General features: G+C 34.0%; 1 protein-coding gene across 4 annotated transcripts in view; it reads right to left on the bottom strand.

Annotated features, from left to right (window-relative positions):
- The window catches only part of abca4a (ATP binding cassette subfamily A member 4a), an 88,940-nt gene that overhangs the window by 2,780 nt on the left and 62,901 nt on the right, over window positions 1–23,259 (bottom strand). For 2 of the 4 annotated variants that reach the window (XM_087308933.1, XM_087308934.1), the window contains exons 27-50: window positions 22,352–22,406; window positions 22,152–22,226; window positions 19,956–20,128; window positions 19,743–19,867; window positions 19,563–19,661; window positions 15,787–15,976; window positions 14,769–14,863; window positions 14,650–14,682; window positions 14,415–14,520; window positions 12,453–12,527; window positions 12,194–12,363; window positions 11,919–12,096; window positions 10,300–10,415; window positions 9,876–10,023; window positions 9,579–9,702; window positions 6,309–6,438; window positions 6,096–6,216; window positions 4,510–4,572; window positions 4,332–4,438; window positions 3,685–3,826; window positions 3,461–3,595; window positions 3,284–3,387; window positions 1,160–1,252; window positions 781–1,030 (exon numbers count right to left, since the gene is read on the bottom strand). In XM_087308933.1, the coding sequence (XP_087165059.1) occupies window positions 781–1,030; window positions 1,160–1,252; window positions 3,284–3,387; window positions 3,461–3,595; window positions 3,685–3,826; window positions 4,332–4,438; window positions 4,510–4,572; window positions 6,096–6,216; window positions 6,309–6,438; window positions 9,579–9,702; window positions 9,876–10,023; window positions 10,300–10,415; window positions 11,919–12,096; window positions 12,194–12,363; window positions 12,453–12,527; window positions 14,415–14,520; window positions 14,650–14,682; window positions 14,769–14,863; window positions 15,787–15,976; window positions 19,563–19,661; window positions 19,743–19,867; window positions 19,956–20,128; window positions 22,152–22,226; window positions 22,352–22,406 (2,907 nt within the window). 4 annotated transcript variants of the gene reach the window in all.

The raw sequence follows: 23,259 nt of genomic DNA, 5'->3' as shown, positions 1-23,259 counted from the left end.
TTCCTGAATGAAAACCTGCTTCAGAATGCTCTTGAACTAAGACTGGGGCAAGGGGTCATCTTCCAGCAGGACAACGACCAAAAGCACACCACCAAAATATCAATAGAGCAGCTTCACAAAAACTCAGTGAATGTCCTTGAGTGGCCCAGCCAGAGGCCAGACCTAAATCCTATCGAACACCTCTGTAGAGATATGAAAATGGCTATACACTTTCACTTTCCCATCCAACCTGATAGAGCTATACTGCAAAGAGAAATGGGCAAAAATTCCCAAAGACAGGTGTGCCAAGCTTGTGGCATCATATTCAAAAAGACTTGGTACTGTAATTGCTGCCAAAACTGCATCAGCAAAGTATTAAGCAAAGGCTGTAAATACTTCTGTACATGAGATTTTTCAGGTTTTTTTTATTTTTTCCTTGCTCTATTACAAAATATTTGAAAAAGGAAAAAATCACAGGAAGACTAATAAATTTGTATTTATATTTGTAAATATATGTATATTTATAGGAAAATATAGTGGAGACAGGGAAGCAGAAAGAAAGGAAGCATCAGCAAAGCACCTCAAGCCAAGAATCGAACTTGGGTCACTATGAGCACCTATATATGTCGACACACTAACCACTAGGCTATTGACTTTTGTGATACTTTTTAAATGCTGCCTGATCCCCACATAGAGGTAAGGGCACACAATATCAGAACAAATCCAGAAAGAGTAAATGATGCCTTGGGTAAAATCTAAATGGCACACATTGATCTAAGCCATCTGTGTCGTATAAAATACCTGGTCCAAAGTTGTCTGGGAAACAGAGTAATCTTCGATATTTAGCATTTCCTTGTTGGCCAAAACGACCTGAAAGATTTTGGCCAGGGATGAAGAAGCAATCTCGTACTGTAGAGTATTATAGTGTTTCTCCCTCTGAATGCAGCCAGGAAATGTGCTCTCCATGAATGCTTCGGCTGGGTTCAAATCTGGTACTGCACCTACTTTAGCAGCCCTGATTTTCATGGTCACCACATAACCATCACCAAATCTGCAGGGAACGGATTTTAAAAGACACACAGAGAACAGCAATCCAAAATAATGATTGTGGATAAAATGTGTAACAAAACTGCACTTGCTGTAGTAATAAAAAATGAAATACGGTAGTTTGAGATCTTACTTGTATTTGAGGTGTTGAATGGTGCCAAGACACTTGAAAGTTCCATTCACCATGATGGCCAATCGTGTGCAGAGAGCTTCACATTCCTCCATGCTGTGGAACAGAAAAACATTGATTAAATTATTGACTGAGAGCATATATATGAAGCAAAATAGGGTCGAAATTTGTCCCCCAGAGTTGAGCTTAATCTGGCCAAATCTAATTTGAACAATATCAAGGGATGTTAGTTTGTAGGTTTTGTTGTACATTATTAGACAACTTTATTAGGTACTGTTCAACTGCTTCCTAATGCAAATATCTAATCTGCCAAACATACTGTATGAGGGTAACATTTTAAAAAGGGCTGTTAGTTAATACATTAGTTGACATGATTTATTGATGAATAAAACATCTGTTAAGCATCCCTTAATCTTTATATACTGTATATATATATATATATATATATATATATATATATATATATATATATATATATATATATATATATATATATATATATATATTAATTTGTAGTTAATACATTAGTTAACATAAACTAATGATAAACAGTGACTTTTTTCAGCATTACATAATTTTTATTAATGATAACTTACTCATATTGTAATGTATCTCTTTAAATTTACAGCTTAATTAGTTAATGTTTACTTGCACATACAGTAATTAAATCAAATGAAATTAAATGAAAATAAATCAAAGTAGATAACATGACCTAACAATGAACAATTTTATTCAGCAATACTACATCTTTGTTTATGTGAACATACAAAAATGGTGATGTGTTAGTTACCAAGAACAAATAATGAACAATGGCTCAGCACTTCACAATCTTTAAAAAAAAAAAAAAAAAAAAAAAACTAGGATAAAATAAGTTGTGGTAACTAGAAAAATAAGGTTGCTTTAACTAAAAAAAGTTATAAGAGCTAGAAAAAATTTTGCGCTAACTAAAACAATTAAGTTGTGACAACAAATAATTAAGTTGTGAACTAGACAAATCAGATTACAAAAATTAGAAAAATGTATTTGTTCAAACCAGAAAGATTAATTTGCAGTAAGTGGACAAATAAGTAGGGGGAACAGTTGGGGTGACTTGAAAAAAATCAAGTGGGGCAAATATATAAAATATGTTGGGATAACTATAAAAATTAAGATACAAGAACTATAAAAAATTAGTATGGCAACTGGAAAAAAATAAGGTATGGGAACTATGAAAATTAAGTTGAGGTAATAAGAAAAAAATTAATTAATTTCAAGAACTAGACAAATTAAGTTATAAAAACTAGAAAAACTAAGTTGAGGCAACTAGAAAAACTAAGTTAAAAGAACTAGAAAATAATAAGCTGTTTTAAAGTTGATTTTTGGGACTAAATTATTGGAACAAAAAATTTTGTAGCAAGTTTTTGCAAATGTTGCAGTTTTAATTGTATTGTTTTGTTGTGAACATATACACAAATTAACATATTTAAATTTAATTTTTTTTTAACTTGAGAACCATTGATTTCTGTAATTTATATGAAGGAATCACTGAGAAAGGGCAACGTAATGGCGCAGTAGGTAATGCTGTCGCCTCACAGCAAGAAGGTTGCTGGTTCGAGTCAGTTGGTGTTTCTGTGTGGAGTCTGCATGTTCTACTCCTGTTCGTGTGGATTTTCTCCAGACGCTCCGGTTTCCCCCACAGTTCAAAGACATGTACAGGTGAATTGGGTAGGCTAATTGTCCGTAAACTATGGGTGTATGAGTGTGTATGGATGTTTCCCAGAGATGGGTTGCAGCTGGAAGGGCATCCGCTGCGTAGAACATGTGCTGGATAAGTTTGTGGTTCATTCCGCCGTTGTAACCACAGATTAATAAAGGGACTAATCCGAAAAGAAAATGAAATGATGAATGAATGAATCATTGAGAGAAACTAGAGTTTACTCATAAAGTATAATTATTACTTACTTGCTGTAATATATTTTTAAAAAATGAAACCAAATAATTGAAAATAAAATGCTAATGTCTTCCATGTTGTTTGATGGATTTGCGAGCTCCACAACATTGAGGCATTTGGTTGATTTTGCATTAAATTCAGTGGCGGTCACTAAATCCTGGTGTCTGATATTTAATATAAAATGTGTCTTTTCTTGCCTGTGGGAGGTAAGAACCACTGCTCTGCCGCCTTGAATTACGCTCATGATAGAGTTCCAGAGGAATCTGCGAGAATGAGGATCCATCCCTGTGGTTGGCTCATCCTAGCACAGAAAAAAAAACTACTAGTCACTATACTTCTCTTACTCTAAAATAAATCAACAGAAAGGCTCTTACCAGGAGCAGAAGAGCCGGACATCCAATCATTGCAATAGCTGTTGAGAGTTTCCGCTTGTTTCCGCCACTGTACGTGCCAGCAGTGCAGCCTGCATACTCAGACAAACCCAATTTCTGGATTCCCCATTCAGCCACCTGCATCAAAGCCAGATAGAGGTCTCTGTCAGAAATCCTCACAGAAAGAAATAAGAGGGAAGAGATAAGAAAGAGAAATGTTGTCTCACTCGGCTGATCTCGGATTCTGGGACTCCTCTGAGCCGTGCATACAAGTGCAAATGCTCTCTTCCTGTTAGAAGATCATCTATGGCATCAAATTGGGGGCAGTAGCCCATGTTCTGGTGCACATCCAGGATGTTGGTGAGAATGCTGGATTAAAATTGATTTAAAAAATAAAAATAAATAGCAAAACTAATGTTAATAGCTATTATCATTAATGATAAGAACAATATTCAATAGAAGTCAATGACTGCCAGTTTCTAAAAGTGTTCAAATAATCTGTAACTAACATTGAAATATCCATAATTAATGCTTTAAATAATTGTTACAACCTTACTGTGAAGTGTTACTTAATATCTTAATATGAGCTGTAATGTGAATCACTGGTAAATGGTTTTGTAAATATATATATGTCAAACTTTTATACATAATTATGTTTACCAGTGAAATTGCTTGTGCTCTAAATCTGCTTATATTGCAGTTGTAATCATCTAAATTAGCCTAATTATATACAGTAGCGTTGATGTCAATGCAAACTGGCAAGATACCAAATACCCGCTGAGATTTTTCTTCATTGCATTGAAGGCCTATTGTATGCATAGCCTTATGTTAGCAGTCAGTCAATATAACTTTGTGATTAGCTAGTTAAACAAACCTGTAACCAGCCACATCAGCTTCCCCTGAAGTGACGTCTATGTCTCCGGTCAGCATTTTAAATGTGGTCGTTTTTCCAGCACCATTCACACCCAGAAGTCCAAAACACTGTGAGGGATTAAATAATAATGTCATGCAATACGTACTACTGTGCTCACAACAATGTCTGCTTTGATTACCTCTCCTGGTGACACTCCTACACATATCCTGTCCACTGCTGGCCTGAATGTCCCAGTATATGTCTGTAGAGAGAAGGGGAAATTATGTTAAGAGGACATATGAAAAAAAATGTATGTAATAGACTGCTTTTTTTCTTAAGGACTCAAGACATTATTTTGCCAGGAAAATCAATATGATGTGCTCTCTGACACCATTAAGAGAAATACACCACTTTATTGAAAATAGGCTCATTTTACTATTCCCCTGAGGTTAAACAGTTGGGTTTTACCATTTTTGAATCCATTCAGCTGATTTTAGGTCTGGCTGGAGCACTTTTAGCTTAGTATAGCATATATTATTGATTTAGATTAGATCATTAGCATCTCACTGAAAAAATGACCAAGGACTTTTGATAATTTATATAATTTATATGGACTCATCCATAGCTCTATCTTGTACAAAGATGGACACAAAAATGAAAAGTGCTATATATAGTTTCTTGCCATATCAGCTTAAGAAATATATATATATGGCACCATTGAAAGTGAACAGTCCACTCTAAAAAAATAGTCTCATTTTACAATTCCCCTGTAGTTAAACAGTTGAGTTTTACCATTTTTAATCCATTCAGCTGATCGTTGAGTCTGGCAGGAGCACGTCAAGCTTAGCTTAGCATACATCTTTGAATCATCTTTTTACTTTTTTAAAAGCCATTTTAAGGTCAAATTATTCGCCCCTTTAAGCTATATATTTTTTGATAGTCTACAGAACAAACTATCGTTGTACAATAAATTGCCTTATTATCCTTATCATTTTTAAATAAGAGTCTACTGGTCAAATAAAATTCAATGAGTTAAGCTAAGCTAAACTAAAGTGCTCCCACCAAGACCCAGAGATTGGCTAAATCAGGGGTGTCCAAACTCGTTCCTGGAGGACCGCTGTACTCCATAGTTTAACTCTAACTTCCTTTAACAAACCTGCCTGGATCAAACCTGCCCTCCGGGATCGAGTTTGGGCACTCCTGGGATAAGTAGATAACAGTTTAAGCCAGGAGTGCTTAACCCTGATTCTGGCGACCTACCTTCCTGCAGAGTTTAGCTCCAACCCTGATCAAACACACCTGAATCAATTAATTAGGATCTGAACAGCACTTGATAATTACAGGCAGGTGTTTTTGATACCTGTAACTGAAATCTGCAGGAAAGTAGATCCCCAGGAACAGGGTTGTAACTAGATCAGATATAGTTGTGGACAGAAGGTAACAAAGCACTTACTTATATTATTTATTAAATTTCCCATTTATTGTATTTTATTAATGCCTACCCTAACCCTAAACCTAACTGTCACAGTAATGTAAAAATATGAATTATTGTTATACAGTGTTACAAAAATGATGCTATGGTGATGTCTGTATCCGCAGTTGTATCCTATCTAAACTTTACTCAGCAACAGGGTTGGTCAGCCCTGGTTTAAACTCTAGGGGTGTTAATGAAATTAGTCTATTTTCAAAAAAGGTTGACAATAATGTCAAAATTTTCCATCCTAGATCTCTGTTAGGTATAATATTACCCATCATCATTCATTAGTATGATGTAGACAGACTTACCTTTGACAAGTCTTTAATCTGAAGAATGTCATTGGAGCTTCCTCCTTTATAAATTCTCTCTCTCTCTTTGGCCACATCCACATCTTCATCAGTTATTGGTGGCTTCTTAAAATCGGACATCCTGTTGAAACACACAACAAAAATATATGTGTACACAAATTTTCCAAAGAACTGACTCAACCCGTAATGTCTTTTATTGCATTTTTGTCTCACCAGTGATCCAGGAAGAACCGGTACTGTATCAAAATGTTCAGGATGAAATACACAAATCCCTCTACTGCCATGAAAGTCAAATTTTCTCCAACAAAGTCCCAGCTGAATGGATCCAGACTGAAGTCCTCACCTTAGATGCACGAGATAAACATTAACCTCAAAAGAACCACATTCAAACCAATCAACCATTGAGACCAACATTGCTAGGGTACTCTCAATAGTTGATAAGGGGTTGCTGAGCAATTGGCTGTTAGAGTTAGATTTGACAGAGTTGTTGCCAGGGTGTTGTCAGTTAGCGACTGGGAGATAGCAGTGGTTGTTCAGGCATTGCTATGGGTGTTCTGGGTGGCCATGGTGTTGCTAGTTTTTATGGTACTCTCGGTGGTTACTAGGGTATATATACAGTACAGTAGAGTATGCTTAATTACTATAGGGATGTTGCCAAGAACTTTCTACGGTGGTTGTTCAGGCATTGCTATTGCAACATACAGTCCGAAGGTGAATTTCCTGGGTTCATTCTATGTGAGTTTATGACACCTGGTGCCAGCAAGTCTGCTGGTGAAAGTCTGTTTGTAACCTATGTATTCTGATCCTTAATTTCTCTTTTAATTCTTACACTGGTATATGCCCTTTTCAAGACATCAGACAAACTAAGAATGCATGAATTACGCTTTATGTGTTTCTAAAAGTGTCATGTTTGGTGTTATTTTTCTCCATACATAATTCTACAGCCCATGATCTAGGATACAGGATGATAACTTGTATGCTTGGTGTAATTTCAAACCATAAGTTAAAGTTGTATCTGTCTTGGGACGGTACAGACCAGCGAAGAGGAACAAAGGAAGTTTCCCACGCGGCTTTTCCTCTCACGCCATTGGTCAGTCAGGAGAGACTGGGAGTTACCTGACGAATACCTTTTAATACCAGTTACACCTTCACATCATAGCAGAAGGTTCCTGACACAAAAAGCAGACCGCAATTCTGTACGTTTCTTATTTTCCGGCAAATTAAACTGCGTATCCTCCGATCTGCATCGCAAACTCCACGCAAATGACTTAAGGGACTTCATCTTCCAGGCATCAGAGAAACTCGCACAACATGAGAGAGAAAGTCAAATACAGGTATTTAGTCGTGCATTTACAATGTGCGCTTTTCAGGTGTTTAAATGCATTGTTGTTAATAGTTGTATGGGACTGAGTAAGATTTGCCCTTTATCTGAATTCTCTATTTTCCTCACTTTTCTATGCTTATTTTGTTGTCATGTTTTGTACATTTGTTTGTTATTTGTTAGGGTGCTTTCACACCTAGACTTTTGCTTCAGAACCTGGTGTGGTTCCCCAGTTAGCGCAGTTCGTTCGCTCGGATCTGGGCCAAAACAATTGGTTTGAGATTGCTGAATGACGAATTCTGGAGCGGATCCGAACCAGGAGTCACAGAGTATTATGGATATGTAATAGGCATTAATAGGGCTACAGTATATGAAGAGAGAATTATAGGTAGGGCAGGATGTCATTTCTACTGGTAAGTGTGCCTTTCATGTCAAATAGGAAAGTCAAAGCATGTTAACTATTACCGAGAGCTGTTTATCTGTTAGGAAAATTAACTGAAATACAGTTTTGGTTTGTCTATTATTTCTCCCTATAATGTAAAGTCTAATGCATAAGCCAACTGCTATGGTTGAGAAAGTCTTTCCTCTTAATTATATTTGGTGACAATGTCTGTGGGTGTCACTATTTAAAATTAAAGCACAGCTTTTTTGCTTATAATGTCTTATTGCTCATCATCATAAATTAAAATAAGAACGTATGACAGCTGATCGGGACTCAGCAAAATAAACTGTGAAACTCTGACCAATGTGAGGAGAGTTTACTCGCACTTGGATTGTTTTAGCTCTTTTGGTCCATTTAAAAACTTTGCTGTGTGAAAGCGAAGCACACCAACAACAAAAATTAATATTGTAACAATTTTAATCTCTGTTTCGAAACAAGAGAATCGATCCACAGGTGTGAAAGCACCCTTAGACTAGTTAATAGATCACTCTATATAAGCACGATGGATTGTCTTTTTTTTGCCTTAGAAAAGTCACTTTAACAATAGACCCTTGCTACCAGCTTATTAGATTTTACTAAACTTGTAAACTACTCATCTACTTCACAAGGAGTAGTTATATTTTTCTTTCTAAATAAATAAATCATTGCAGAGCCTGCTCAGACGGGCGGGCAAAGTCATTTTTATATTTATTGTGTTGCATTAACTATAAGTTAATTCTAAATATTCATAACTAATAACAACTTATTATTATAAATCATTAATATTCATAAATTGAGCTAATTTTGATACACTGTTTATGCTAGGGTGGTTTTGGTTTTTTCTAGAGTGATGATAATTTATATAATGAACAATGTTGTTGCAAAGGTGTTAGTAGACAACTCTCGACAGTTGTTACAGTATGTGTTGTCAAACACTTACTAGGGTGGTTTCTCACAGATTGTTATGCAGATGCTAGCTAAGGTTTTCTAAGTTGTTTCCAAGGTGTTGCTAGGGTTGTCCCAAATGTTGCCCGGCACTTTCTTGGGTGTTCAGTGTGGTTGCTCAAGCACTGATATGCAGATGCTAGGTTTTTCTAGTTGGAGTATAAGGTGTTGATAGGGTTTTCAGGATGATTGCTAGATTGTTGCTATGCTGATGTTCTGTGGGGTTTCTAGTCAGTTGCTATGCAGTTGGTATGGTTTTCAGTGAGTTACTATTCTAGAATGTTTGAGGTGGTTACTAGGGTATTGCTGAAGTATTTGAGGTAGTCGTTAGTGTGTTGCCAACAGTTGTAGCTGGTTGCTAGGAAGTCTACCTGTATAGTAACTTGCATATGTGCCTGTGTGTTTCTGTACAGATTCTTGTGTTCTAAGTGTACACTAAGACATTCAGAGTGATTGTTAAAAGTGCAACATGCTTGAGGGAGTTTCCAAGCAGGTTTTTAGAATATCGCAGTTGTTTCTAGGGCACTAGTCTCCAAATCCCTGCATTTTGCTGTCAAAATATGGCTTAAATGTCTTCTACATTGTAAGTCAAGAGGACTGCATGCAAGTTCATATGAAATCTAAGACGTTTGATGGATGTAAGGTGTTGCATTTCCATTAGGTTTACATACAGACTGAAGCTCAGTGACTTTTAAGGAGGTCAGATCACCGGGTCTGAACCTTGCTACTGTTGCTCTTGGCAGCTTCAGTATGACCGAAATTGAAATGTGAAGCAGGTAAAAGGAGCAGGACTCACCAAAGCGTGCATACACGTCCATCACGGCCTGGTTCATCGCCATGTCAATGAGCCCGCGGCCCAAACAGAAGTGAGGAAAGACAAGCAAAGCCTTCTTCAGCACCTGGTTACACTTATACAGAGCCTGCAAGAGTAGACACAGATGGAGAAGGATATGAACTTCAACTTTAAGCCTGAACTTTCGACCTGCACTTAGTACATGTTTGAAACTCGAATGATAATATTAGTGAGAATTGTGGGTCTTGTTCAAAATGAGCGGTAATTTAAAAGCTAATGGGAAAAGCTTGAATGTTTTACCTCTGTACTGTCAAACAGGTCTAAAATAAAGGTAATGGCACTGCTGTTGATGCCAATGAAGAGGTTGATGCAGGACAGAGAGACGTACGCTGTGCTGGGCACGTTGAATATATAAGACATTGGATACATCATTGGTGTCACCGACCAACTGTTTCACACATAAAAAAAGCACATATCAATTTATTAGTAATGTGCATAAGGGTCAGATTAGGTCTAGAATACAGGTCTAGAGAGTAGAGAAACTAAGTCACACTTCCTACAGTACTTTTCAATGTCTAGTCAATACACTTCATCTCTCAAATCAATATGTAGTGTTTTACATGAAGTATTTTTGACTCAGATGCTGTGTTCAATAGACTTATATATTCCTAGAGGGTCTGTTCCGCTAATGCAATGTAAACATATCAATGAAATATGACTTTACCCATAAAGCATCAGCAGAGCTATCAGGGCTTGTAAGTTGCCAGGCGAGGTGTAGCATTTTTTGTCAAATGCAATAAAAATCCCCACAACCATCGCTGCGCTGACAGAATAGTTTATCTGGAATGACAGGACAACAGCAAAACTGAAATATCTACTGAAATCTATTTTGGAGAACAAGACAGTGCTGTAAAACAAATACAATATTTTGTATTCTACATTTATTGTGCATTATAAATACTAAGGTTCAAAAATGTGGTTGTAGTTGCAATATGTGGGGATTTGTCATCATGATAATGTTTTCAAGCTGGTTTACAGATTTTGGTAAAACTTTGTGATAGATTTGTGATAGTCTGAAAGCTAGCAGGGGGAAAAAATCAATCAATGGTGTTTTGCATCAAGAGGTATATTTTGTTTTTAAATGTAAGGCATTACATTTAGAATTAAAATGTATAAATTTTGCTTGTTTTAAATTTGTTCAATAATAAGTGATAAAATAATAAGAGTAAAATTCTGCTTCATTAAATTATTTTTATTTGTAAACTAATTAGTACTTTTACTTAAAATGTAAACAAAAATGTATTCTAAATTAAAAAATAATAACTTAATGAACAAGAAATGACAATTACCATAGTATATTACAGAAAATTTGGTATTTTTTGAACAACCTGTAATAAATAACACTATAATGAGAAAATGTTTGAAAATATGACAAAACTGTCTTTTAAATAAATGATGGCTAAATAAAAAAATAAGAAATTGTAATGAAGGTAATAAAGTAAAATGTAAATATGACAATATGAGGTGAAATTGTAGCAAACTGTAGCAAATATAACTGGAAAAAAAACTAAAAGTGCACATAAAAATAACAAAGAATTAAATGTAGCAAACAAGAAGTTGTAAAGAACATAAACAGATATGAAATACAAAAATATTTAAAGCAATTCTAAAACAAATTCAAATGTTAATAAAAATAATCAATTAATTTAAAGCTAAAGAACATAATATTTCATGGATATTTTCTTTTAATTTGTATACAAGTACATATTTACAAGATGGATGGATGGATGGATGGATGGATGGATAAATGGATGGATGGATGGATGGATGGATGGATATAATATGTAGTTGATAGACAAATAGAACAACAGACACACAGAAAGACAGACAGGTAGGTACGTGGGTGGGTGGGTAGGTGGGTGGGTGAGTGGGTGGGTGGGTGGATGGATGGATAGATGGATGGATGGATGGATGGATGGATGGATGGATGGATAGAATATCTAACTGATAAACAAATAGAACAACGGATGCATGGATAGATAGATAGATAGATAGATAGATAGATAGATAGATAGATAGATAGATAGATAGATAGATAGATAGATAGATAGATAGATAGATAGATAGATAGATAGATAGATAGATAGATAGATAGATAGATAGATAGATAGATAGAATATCTAATTGATAGACAAATAGAATGATAGATAGATAGAACATCTAATTGATAGACAGAGAACTATAAAACAACAGATAGATAGAGCGATAGATAAAAAGGTAGAACAATATGTTTTTTTTTCATTTAACCAGTGATAATGTCAGTATGTTAGGGTAATATCATACCATGTCCCAAAAGAAGTTTGCAGTCCAGTACACCAGAGGACTGACGCCACTCACAAACTGCAAATGTTTGGCCTGCGTCACCCTCTCCTGGATCAAATACAGCACAAAACCAGCCGGCACGAAGGACATGGCGAAAATCACATTGATGGCAACCACTGCATCCACTGAGGTGGTCAAACTGACAGAATAAATAAGTAAAAAATACTTTAAACTTTTGCATGCATAAACAATCTCAACTGAGCCTAATTTGCAAGATCTGTCAGCGTTAAACTCACACTGTGACCTCGGACAGCTGTTCTTTGGTCAGGTTTAGTGGATGATTGATGGCAGTGATGCCGTATTCATTTAAATCGACACCAGGAGGCAGGTTTGCTCGAAGGATTGCGTTATTTGCCACGTTCATGAAGGCCACCATTGCGTGCCAGCCTTTGTTATTGAACCAGACCTACAGGAGATAACAAATGGGTTGTTTATCTTGAAATGGGATGAGCTCAGTAAAGTGTGACAGGACGTGAGGCCGCAAAGAAATCTCACCTTGACATTGTTTTCAGTCTCCATATACCTCAGAAATGTGGCAAACTCGTCCAGAGCAAGCTTTGAGTATCTGCCCTGAGAATGATCCAAATATGAGAATGAAGTGAGCTTGAACGGTATTTGTATTATTTAAAGAACATGTTAAACGGCGACTTTACATAAATGTGATTGCTAAAATACAATAAAAGCCATTTTCATGTGTTTTTATTCAACTTTCGATGCATTCTGGATTCACTGTGTAGAAACTTTAAAAATTTTAATGATCAAGAAATTGTAAAGTATAAAAGAATAACTTTTAAAAACAGTTATATTTGGGTTAAAGCAACCTGCTTCTGGTTTATTAGTACTTCAGTTTATTTTTTGTACTATTTTCACTTTTTTTTATTAAAAATGCAAATACATTTTTTTTATATATATATATTTAATGACCAACAAATTAACAAGGTATAACAAAGAATATAAAAATAACAAAAATATTTTATTTAAAATATATAAAATAATGTGAGTTTAAAGCAAAATGCTTCTGATCTATTAATACCTAATGTTTTATGTTTTACTAGTTCTTCAAAATGAAAATAGAAATAAAAATAACTTTTAATGATCAAGAAATTGTAAAGTATATAAAAATGAAAACATGAAAAAAATATCAAATAATGTGGGTTAAAGCAACATGCGCTCTGCTTTATTAGTACTTCCGTCTATTATGTTTTACTAGTTTTACTATTCTTAACTAAAATGTAAATTTAAAAAAAAAATTTTTAAATATATTTAATGATTAAGAAGTGGTAAAGTATAAGAAAACTTTTAAAATATATATATTTTAAAATACACTGTATAAATATTGTGGGTTAAAGCAACATGCTTCTGGTTTATTAGTACTTCAATTTGTTTTATTTTTTACCAGTTTTAATTAAAAATGTTAATAAAAATAACATTAAAATATTTAATGATCAAGAAATAAGTATATAAATAAAATAACGTTTACAAATATATATATATATATATATATATATATATATATATATATATATATATATATATATATTAATGTGGGTTAAAGCAACATGCTTCTGGTTCATTAGTACTTCTTTTTTTTACTAAATTCTTAATAAAAATGTAAATAAAATCTTTTACAAATATTTAATAATTAAGAAATGGTACATAAAAAATTTATATATTCTGGTTAATTAGTATTTCAGTTTTTTATGTTTTACTATTTTTAAATAAAAATGCAAATAAAAACATTTTTAAATATATTTAATGATCAAAAAGTGGTGAAGTATAAAAATATATATTTTTTAATATACTGTAAAAATATTGTGGGTAAAAGCAATGCTTCTGGTTTATTAGTACTTCTTTTTGTTTTATTTTTTACTAGTTTTAATTAAAAATGTTAATAAAAAATAACATTTAAAAATATTGAATGATCAAGAAATAGTAAAGTATATACATGAAAATAGCTTTTACAAATATATATATATATATATATATATATATATATATATATATATATATTACAAATTTCTTAATTAAAAATGTAAATAAAATATTTTACAAATATTTAATTATTAAGAAATGGTACATAACAAATGTATATATTTTGGTTTTTTAGTACTTCAGTTTATCATTCTTCCCCTAGTTTTACTATTTTTAATTATAAATGTAAATAAAAAAATAACTTTTTTTTTAAAAAATTTCTAATGAAAATAAATAGTGGACAATATAATACTGTACTGAAGTACCCGATTAATGTCAAAAATCTAGGTTGCACTGTCATTTAGCATAACAGAAATTTGTAAAAATGAACAACACATTTATTCCAGACTCTGACTTAATATATGTAAGCAAACAATGATCATCTAGATTTTATTATATTTTAAAAATCAAACACCTTCATACTAACAAATGGTTTGTCACATTCTAATAAATGTGTAAGCAATGAAAACTATTTAAAACATTTACCCCGGTGACATTAAGCAGGCGTCCAATCTGAGCAGCTGCATTCTGAATGGATTTAGGATCCAAATTAAGAACAGGAAGTCGCCCTCCAACAGAAATGCCACCATACCTGAAGTAAAAACAAACACATGCTGTCAAACTTCCACATATTTATTTTGCTAAATAAATATATATGTTCTCCAAGTGTCCACAAGAGGGAGCCATTGTGTTTTCTACCCTTGGTTTAAGACTTCAATACCTTTGTTCGTTCACCCAGTACTTGCTCTTCAGGCTAGACAAGAAAAACACCAATTAGATGAATTCCTGGAATCATAAAGTCTGGTTAATCAATGATTTGTCACAAATGAGCCATAATACCTAGTCCGTATTAAGTTTGGGTACGTCTTCACTAAATAATCAGAGATGTTCCTGCCTGTAAGATCCATCAACATGTCACCAGTGGACTGAATCCTCTGAAATGTAGGAAACAGATAATGAAATACCATCTTAAAGACTTTATATCTGTTGTATCTACAGCTGAATATTTACATTTTCATTATGATTGTTCATTTTGTACAAGGAAATTGCAATTAGTTTTTTTATACAATTCTTTTAAAGCTAATAACTAACAATTTCAAATATGATTATAAGTCATGCTAAATGAATGCAACTGTTCAAATTAACACTCCACTTTCTTTTTTGGAAATAGGCTTATTTACTTATATTTAGAGTTCAACAGTTGAGTTTGCAGCAGGCACAATGATATTACGCTGGGTGAAAATTGGAAAACTGTCTGTTTTCTGTGTGAAAATAGTCCCCAGCTAAGGGTAATACCATTGTGCAAGTCGCAATGTAGTTAAAATGATCAAAACATATATTTTTGCATGGTCTGAGTAAGATGCTAATGGTCTAATCTGATTCAATGCTTTATGCTAAGCTAAGCTAAAAGTGCTCATGCCACATCTGGAGAAAAGCTGAATAGATTCACAACTGGTCAACTGCTAAACTCTAGAGGACTTAAAATGAACTTATCCTTCCCCACGACACCCCACCCCACCCCCCACCCCCCAAAAAATGGAGTGTCTCTATTGTTTATAATGCAACACTATGGGGATTTTCTGGGTTTCTTCCTCAGGGATGTTTTGCGTTTCCTGACGAGATCGCCCTCTGGCTTTCAGAGAAACTTACTTTGGATCACACTGTGCTTCCCTGAAAAGATGTGCATGACGATCTCAGCTTTGATCAATCACATTTGCCATTTTGTTTGGATTAATTACCTAGCCCTACTTTGTACTATAAAATGAATGCTGTTTAAATGCAAATCCGATTCAGAGATCGGCTGAATTAAAACAACAACAAAAAAGTCGATCAGTGCATTTACAGTCAAAAGACAAACCTGTGGAGGAGGAAGACCTCCAGCACCTTCTGGACACACAGGTAACATGGTGAGTTTGTTTGGCGTGCTGCACTGGCAGCTGGGAGAAGGACTGATGTCCGTCCACTCTGAGTTGCTCAACATCTCAATGAGCATCGGGTTCACCAGGGGCATCTCCCACTCTGTGGTAATGTTATTACATGGATATTCTCTGTGGGAAACAAGATTGGGCAGTTTTAAAGATCAAAATGTAGATAAAGATGTCATTCCATGACTGTTTTGCATTTGTAAAAAGTTTAAAAACTTGAATCTTGACGTATGCAGACTGTTACACTAAAAAAATGCTTTTCTTACTTAGATTTTTTGTCTCGTTTCTAGTCCAAATATCTACAAATTCTTAAATCAAGAAGCATTTTCTGGACAAGCAAAACATATTGTCTTGTTTTAAGAAATAATATGTCAAAATGAAGTGATTTTTTCCTCAAATCAAGCAAAATTATCTGCCAATGGGGTAAGCAAAATAATCGTTTTTCGATTTGTGATAAGATTATTTTGCTTACCCCATTGGCAGATTATTTATCTTGTTTTAAGGAAAAACTCGCTTCATTTTGGCATATTATTTCTTAAAACAAGACAATATGTTTTGCTTGTCTAGAAAATGCTTCTTGATTTAAGAACTTTTAGATGTTTGGACTAGAAACAAGACAAAAAAATCTAAGAAAGAAAAGCATTTTTTGCAGTGTAGCTACAGTATGTGTCTCTTACTGTATGTTAAAGCCGCAAAGAAGAAATAAATGTTGGGGAGGTTTGTTATTTAGGTTTTTTTTGTTGCTGTTGTTGTTTATTTGTTATTCTGTTTTGTGTAAATCTATGAAAAATGCTTGTGATTCTGAAAAAAAGAAGTGATTCTGATTTCAGTCTTAAAATCTGTACAAATCTATGCAGGTTTGTATCAAATTTTCATAATGCCAGTGTTTAGTCTTTATTGCTTGCCAGGTAGCAATGCCTACTTTAACCTTCAAACACCGTAGTTGTAGCTGAGACCTGGACGAGTTTCCTGACATGTCAAAAAGAGGCTATTTTCTGCACTGACTAAGCAATATCTACTTCTGAAGAATGAAGACTCACATTGAAATTGATCCAGCAAAACTAATGTCATCATTACAGTTCGCATTGCTGTGTTGATTAGAACATCGACTCTTGGATACACGGGATCAATTTGAAGTCCTTTTTTATCATATATTGCATTATTTACTGTATGCAGGCTTTTCGGATATAAATACTTTTATTCAGCAAAGATGCAGAAAATTGTTTAGAAGCCACAGTGAAGACTGTAATTATGCACAATTCAATTATAAGTTATATACATAAAAATGTCCCTGCTGAAGTTTGGATTACTCCATTTACTATTACGTGAGTAAATTACCTTTTGTAAGGAATTCAAACAATTCTTTCGCATTATTAAAGTGCAAACTGAAAGTTGCTGAGATTTTTATTTCATAATGCTCACCATCTTCCAACTGTAACAGAATATAGAGTAGGAGGCGTGGTTTTTTTTTTTTTTTGCTCATTATTCCCTCATAGCAAACTAATGGCAAAAGGGGTGTTTTTAAGAATATTGTGGCTGAAGCCATCAAAACTGACATCAACAGAGAAGAACCACCACTCCAAATGCTGAAGCAAATGGCTAGAAATTAATTGGAGATTACCAAAACAAACTTTTTTTCTATAGATTAACTTGAGCAAATCAAGTGTTCACTAATATACAATGTGTTCTAGCAAATTAAACATTGTAAATTTAGATTTCGCACAAACTTTAAATTGAATGTATTTTTGAGCACATAAACGTGGGCTTAGTGAGCGGTAGAAATTATTTTACAAACTTCTGACATTTACATAACAAACTTTAAAAATTGTAGTGTGAAAAAAAGCAGGCTAACAAAAGCACTATGCATATTAAGACAGATTGTGTAGGCTTACAAAGACACAGCATATACAATGCGCAATGACCAATCCATTATAGGCTAGTAAATTATGAATATTTATTGTCATTTTAATGGTTATATTTTATCCAAGGCAAATTATCCTTTATACCCTCTACTGCATGGTGTTGCCATATGACAACATGATACTTATGTTCATTTCCCTGCCACTGTTTCTTTAAGACCAACATTGCATTTTTTTGTTTTCTGAAAGAGAAGACCTTAGTGTAGCCAATGATGTGCTTTGGTTAAGTCACATGACATGCAGGGTTTTTCTGTGGCGTGATTTCTGACACAGTGGCGTTTATTGTGAGTAGTTGCTGAATGCAAATGTAAACGTGAATAAAAACAAAGGATCAAATTATGTGAGATCCACAAAAAAGTCTGAAACATCACTGTCATCTGAAACATCATCATCCAGTAAGTTATGATGACATATTCACAACTCAATAATGTTTTAGCTGTGCAATAGTGGAATGTGCAATATTGCAATGGGTTAGCTAGCTAGCAAGGTCAGCTGTGAACTTTTAAGCTGTAACAATAACAAAATGAATGCTAGTAGTATAATGTCGATTAGTCATTTGTTAATGGCATTTGCATTATGGATAAAATCTAGTTTTAATGGCAATACTACTTTTGAATAGATATGAATACAGGGAACAGTGTATTAGCGAGCACCACCATGTTCTATGGTAAATGAAAGAAGAAAAGGACAGAACTGGCTCTTCCTGCTGATGAAAGTGAGGATGAGTTGGGTTTTAGTGACCATGAGAATGATGTATATTGGACATTCGATAAGAGCAGTGATGGAGACAATTCATGTAAGTTAGCTCTTAGGCAGATAAGACAGGCGTAGGATAGTATATAGAATACTTTATAAACATTGTTAGCTAGTAACTACATTATTCTGATGCATCTGGATATATTAGACTTTTTATTTATTTTTTATAATATTTACTGGGGAAAATATTTATTTCTACTTTATGTTGTATATATGATAATATTTTTTTCTCAATAATTCTCAGCAAAAAGAATGGATTAAATGAAAGCTGTTGGAATATCAGTTGTTGGAAAGTATGTGTCATTTATAATTTATGTGTCAAAGCTTATAATACTGCACCACCAATGAAATCATTTCAAACAAAAAAAATTGTTAATTATACGGAAAGTTCTAAATTAGAAATGTATAGGTTAGATTCACTGCTGGATGTTGTTGCCATATGGCAACATATCATAAAGTAGAGTTGCTAAAGTTTGCCCTGCGCACTTGCAGTTTTTTAGAAACTTTTTTGGTTTGGTGTTTCAATCTTGTCAATGCTATTATTCAAAAAAGGTAATGATTCGCATTCAAGTAATTGCTTCATACTGTTTTTTTTTTTTTTTTTCTCTTACTTACATTCTACGGGTGATTAAAAGACAAAGATGTTTCGACACAATGCCTTCCTCAGTGTGACAGTACAAAAACAGTATGAAGCAATCACTTGAGTGCGAATCATTAACTTTTTTGAATAATAACATTTCATAAAGTACATAAAAAAAAAGATTTTTTTCCAAATTTTTTACAGCACTTCAAGTTAAGCCATTTTAAGAAAAGAAGAACAGTCAATTATTTTGTTTATAGATCTATCATAATGCGTGCGGTAGAGGGTTAAAAATTTCAGTTTAAAGCATGAATACAATACAAAGTATATTATTATTTATTTTTAACTTGGATGCATATAAACTTATGGCATTTGCAGACAATCAAAACAAAAGTAGGAACTTTAAAAACAGCATAAATGACACTTTATTATTGAAAACAACCATGTTTCTTACTCAAGAGGTTCATCCACCATACATCGGGTCCCAAATCCAGGTCTGTTTAAAAGAACCTCGCCAAAATACCTCATGTCTGGGCTTTGCATCTGCTCATTACTGGAAAAAGACAGAACAAAAAAACAATTGTTAGCTGCTTATGTGCTGAATAAATTAAATAATGTCAATTTGTTAATGTACCTAAAGAAGGTGAACTGTCGGCCGTACATCCATGGACTGAGAGTAAGACTGGGATATTCACCGAATGGGGGAACAATCAGCGTGAACATCAGAGAAATAAACACAAAGCTTGCAGGCAACACAATCTGAGAAAGAAAATAAATCAGTTTTCAACGAAAACCTGAAGACTTCATTTGTGTTAGTAAGTTTGGAAACTAAAGCTATAATTGTAACCTGGGCGAGAAAGTCTTTGCCGGAGCGCGTGGTGTGATGAAACCTCTTAATGAGAAGAGCGAAAAACTGCTTCACAACCAGAAAAAAACCCTTCACCTGCTGGGATCCTCTGCCCTCTTTGCTGATTACATTTGCAGAGTTTGACTGGCCGTTAGCATGTGATCTATCTGTATCTGCACACAAGATCAAAAACAGTCAAAAGGATGTCTAAAAATACCACCATATATACTACAGTATATACAGGGTTCCCACTTTAAGTAAAATATTAAATTCTCAGATTTTTCTCTGACTTTCCCTAATTAAAGAGCTGAATTTCCATGACATCTAATGGACTTTAAGTCCATATTTATTAAGTACATATTTAAAAGGTTTTAGCTTGATTATATGTTGCATTACCTTAATAGCCACTATGAGCACAACAATAGATAATTTACCTCAGATTTTGACAATTTTACTGTATGTACTGTACTTACTGTTATGTGTAATTCTGTTACTGTTATTGTTTGTGTGATAGCGCAATAGTAGTTTTACAAACTTTACATTTAGATTTTCTGTCTACTTTTCAGAGCTCCTTAAATCCATTATTCTGACATGTTAGCCTTAAGTTTTTAAGCTGTTAATTAAGTGACTGGCAGTTGATGAGTGTAAAAGGAACAAAATGGAGCTGAAAAATAGTCTAACCATAATAGGCATGAAACAGTGCTGAAAAAAAAATGATTAAATAGATACTAGAATCACTGAAAAATATTTTATCTTAAATTTACAGTAAATGCATTATTTTCACAGTAAGGTACTGTATGTAAATTCACAGTAAATAACTGGAATTACCTTGGAATTATAAGGTTCTGTCTGCATTCTGAATGATTTTGAGATATTGAGCTTCAAAGTTTTTGCATTCCATAGCAAACGTGTGTAACCTTTTGTTTTGTAAATAAAAAGTCTTAAAATGTAAACAACTTATTAAAAAACACCCCATTATGTAAATAAGTTGTCATTGAATAAGAATGTGTCAATAAATCAATTTTAACAAAAACGTCAGATAGAACTTTATAAATCTAAGGTGACAAATAATTCTGTAAATATTTCTAAACATAAATAAATTGCCTGTACTAGCATAAAAGTTAATGTGTATTAATTTCTATGTTGAATAAAATATTAATAGTGTTTGAATTCATATAACTAACGTGCAAAAGATAGATTTTTACAGTAATGTGCTGTAATCATGATGCCAGCCTTCATTTCACAATAAAATTATGTATACGTAAAATTTAACAGTTAAATCTTTTAAAGTGACACTAATGTAATTTACTGTGAAACAATTACAACGTATTACCGTAGTGAAATTCTGGGATTTTATTAAAGTGATTTAAATAGACGAAAACAAAACTTCAATGATTTTGACCATTTTTTTTCTATCAGAGAACCATGTATATACAGTACTATAATTACTAAAAATAATTGTGCAAAATACATAAAAACTAAACAGGCAAAGCTAACGACTGTACAATTATTGAGCTTAACAGCTATGAATATTGGTTTATACAAAGCCTTAAAATTGCTCTAATATCTTTTGTTTTCACATTTATGGGTTTCTCAGCAGCGCAAATTATCATAGTTGGGTAAAAACGTTTACTTTTACGTTCGTTTTTTTTTTTTGTTGTTTGTTTGTTTTGTTTTTTTGCATTCTAATTTGCTCAAAAAAATCCATGATAGTGTTTTCATGACTTGACATGAAGAAATTGTGTGTGTCTGATAAAGGCAGCTAGAAGAAAAAACAATCCTAGGGGGCACCTTGATGTAAAAAAAAAAAAAACATCAAAAACATATAAAATATGCACTTTTACTTAAAAAAGGGCAACTTGATGTCAATTTGCATGTAAACTACCTTGATGTCAAAACAACATTAAATTGACATGTCAAAAGTCAAATGCAGCACTTTCTTGTAATTGGTTTTTGACATGCTTTTTGGACACCAATATTAGACGTTATTTTGATGTCATTCTGACATCAGTGTACAGTAGTTTGCAAGCATAGAAAAATCCAGAGTGAATTGATCCTTTGGAATTGAATCTTTTAGAAAAATCAGTTTAGCATCAAAGTGTTAACTGCCACTACGCACTATTTAGCACTGAGTCTAGCCAGCGGTATGACTGAGAATGCATGAAGCTTTATAAGCCTAAGAGACTAAGTCATCACCTTCTTCTATATTCACTTTGACTGTGTTGTCTCTATAGAGACTCGCAAGAGATTTCTGTTGGAGGATTCTGACGTCTAAGGGGTTCAACCACAAAAAACAGACATCACATGGACAAAGAAAGACGGCACACTCACTAGCACCATAAAAGGATGCACACAATACTCTGAGACCGAATGATAGATCAAGTCTGAAATCTTACCAGATGCCGTATTGATGTGAGCAGCCTCTCCATCAGCAGTCACTTTAAGAAACACCTGCAGAAGACAAGAGGCAAAACTTCCATTTTCATTCGTTCATTTTCTTTTCAGTTTAGTCCCTTTATTAATCTGTTTTTTTTTCCTTCACTTTCGTTTGTTCCTCGCCACTGTCGCCACTGGCTGGCTTGGTTTGGGACTTGTGGAGCTGCGCATCGATGGATTTACTCTTCAGTGTTTGGACTATCAGCAGGGAAATTTAAACCACAATGAACTGAACTAAACTGAACTGAAATGAACTCTGAAAACTGGACTGACAGTTTCAATTTACTAGAACTTTTATGTTAAGCTGCTTTGACAATCTCCATGGAACAAGCACCATAGAAATAAATATGAATAAGCTAAATTGGCAGTAGTGTATGTGTTTGAACGTGAGTGTGTATGGGTGTTTCCCAGTACTAGGTTGGGGCTGGAAGAGCATCCGCTGCGTAAAACAAATGCTGGATGAGCTAGCAGTTTATTTCGCTGTGGTGACCTCTGATAAGAATAACTAAGCTAAAGGAAAATGAATATATGAACGTAATAAAATATCCTTTCTAAATATATAAATAAAGGTGGCACAGTGGCTCAGTGGTTAGCAATGTTGCCTCACAGTAAGAAGGTTGCTGGTTTGTGTCCACGCTGGGACAGTTTGCATGTCTGTGTGGAGTTTGCATGTTGTCCCCGTGCTGGCGTGGGTATCTTCTGGTTGCTCCGATTTCCCCCACAGTCCAAACACATGCGCTATACGTGAATTGGATGAACTTAATTGGCCATAGCGTATGAGTGTGTGTGTGTGTGTGTGAGTGAATGTGAGAGTGTTTGGGTGTTTCCCAGTACTGGGTTGCGGCTAGAAGGTCATTCGCTGCATATT

The sequence above is a fragment of the Danio rerio genome, chromosome 24, assembly GCF_052040795.2.
Source record: "Danio rerio strain M-AB ecotype USA chromosome 24, GRCz13ab, whole genome shotgun sequence".
Classification (NCBI taxonomy): domain Eukaryota; kingdom Metazoa; phylum Chordata; class Actinopteri; order Cypriniformes; family Danionidae; genus Danio; species Danio rerio.
This window is presented reverse-complemented; position numbering and strand designations above follow the sequence as displayed.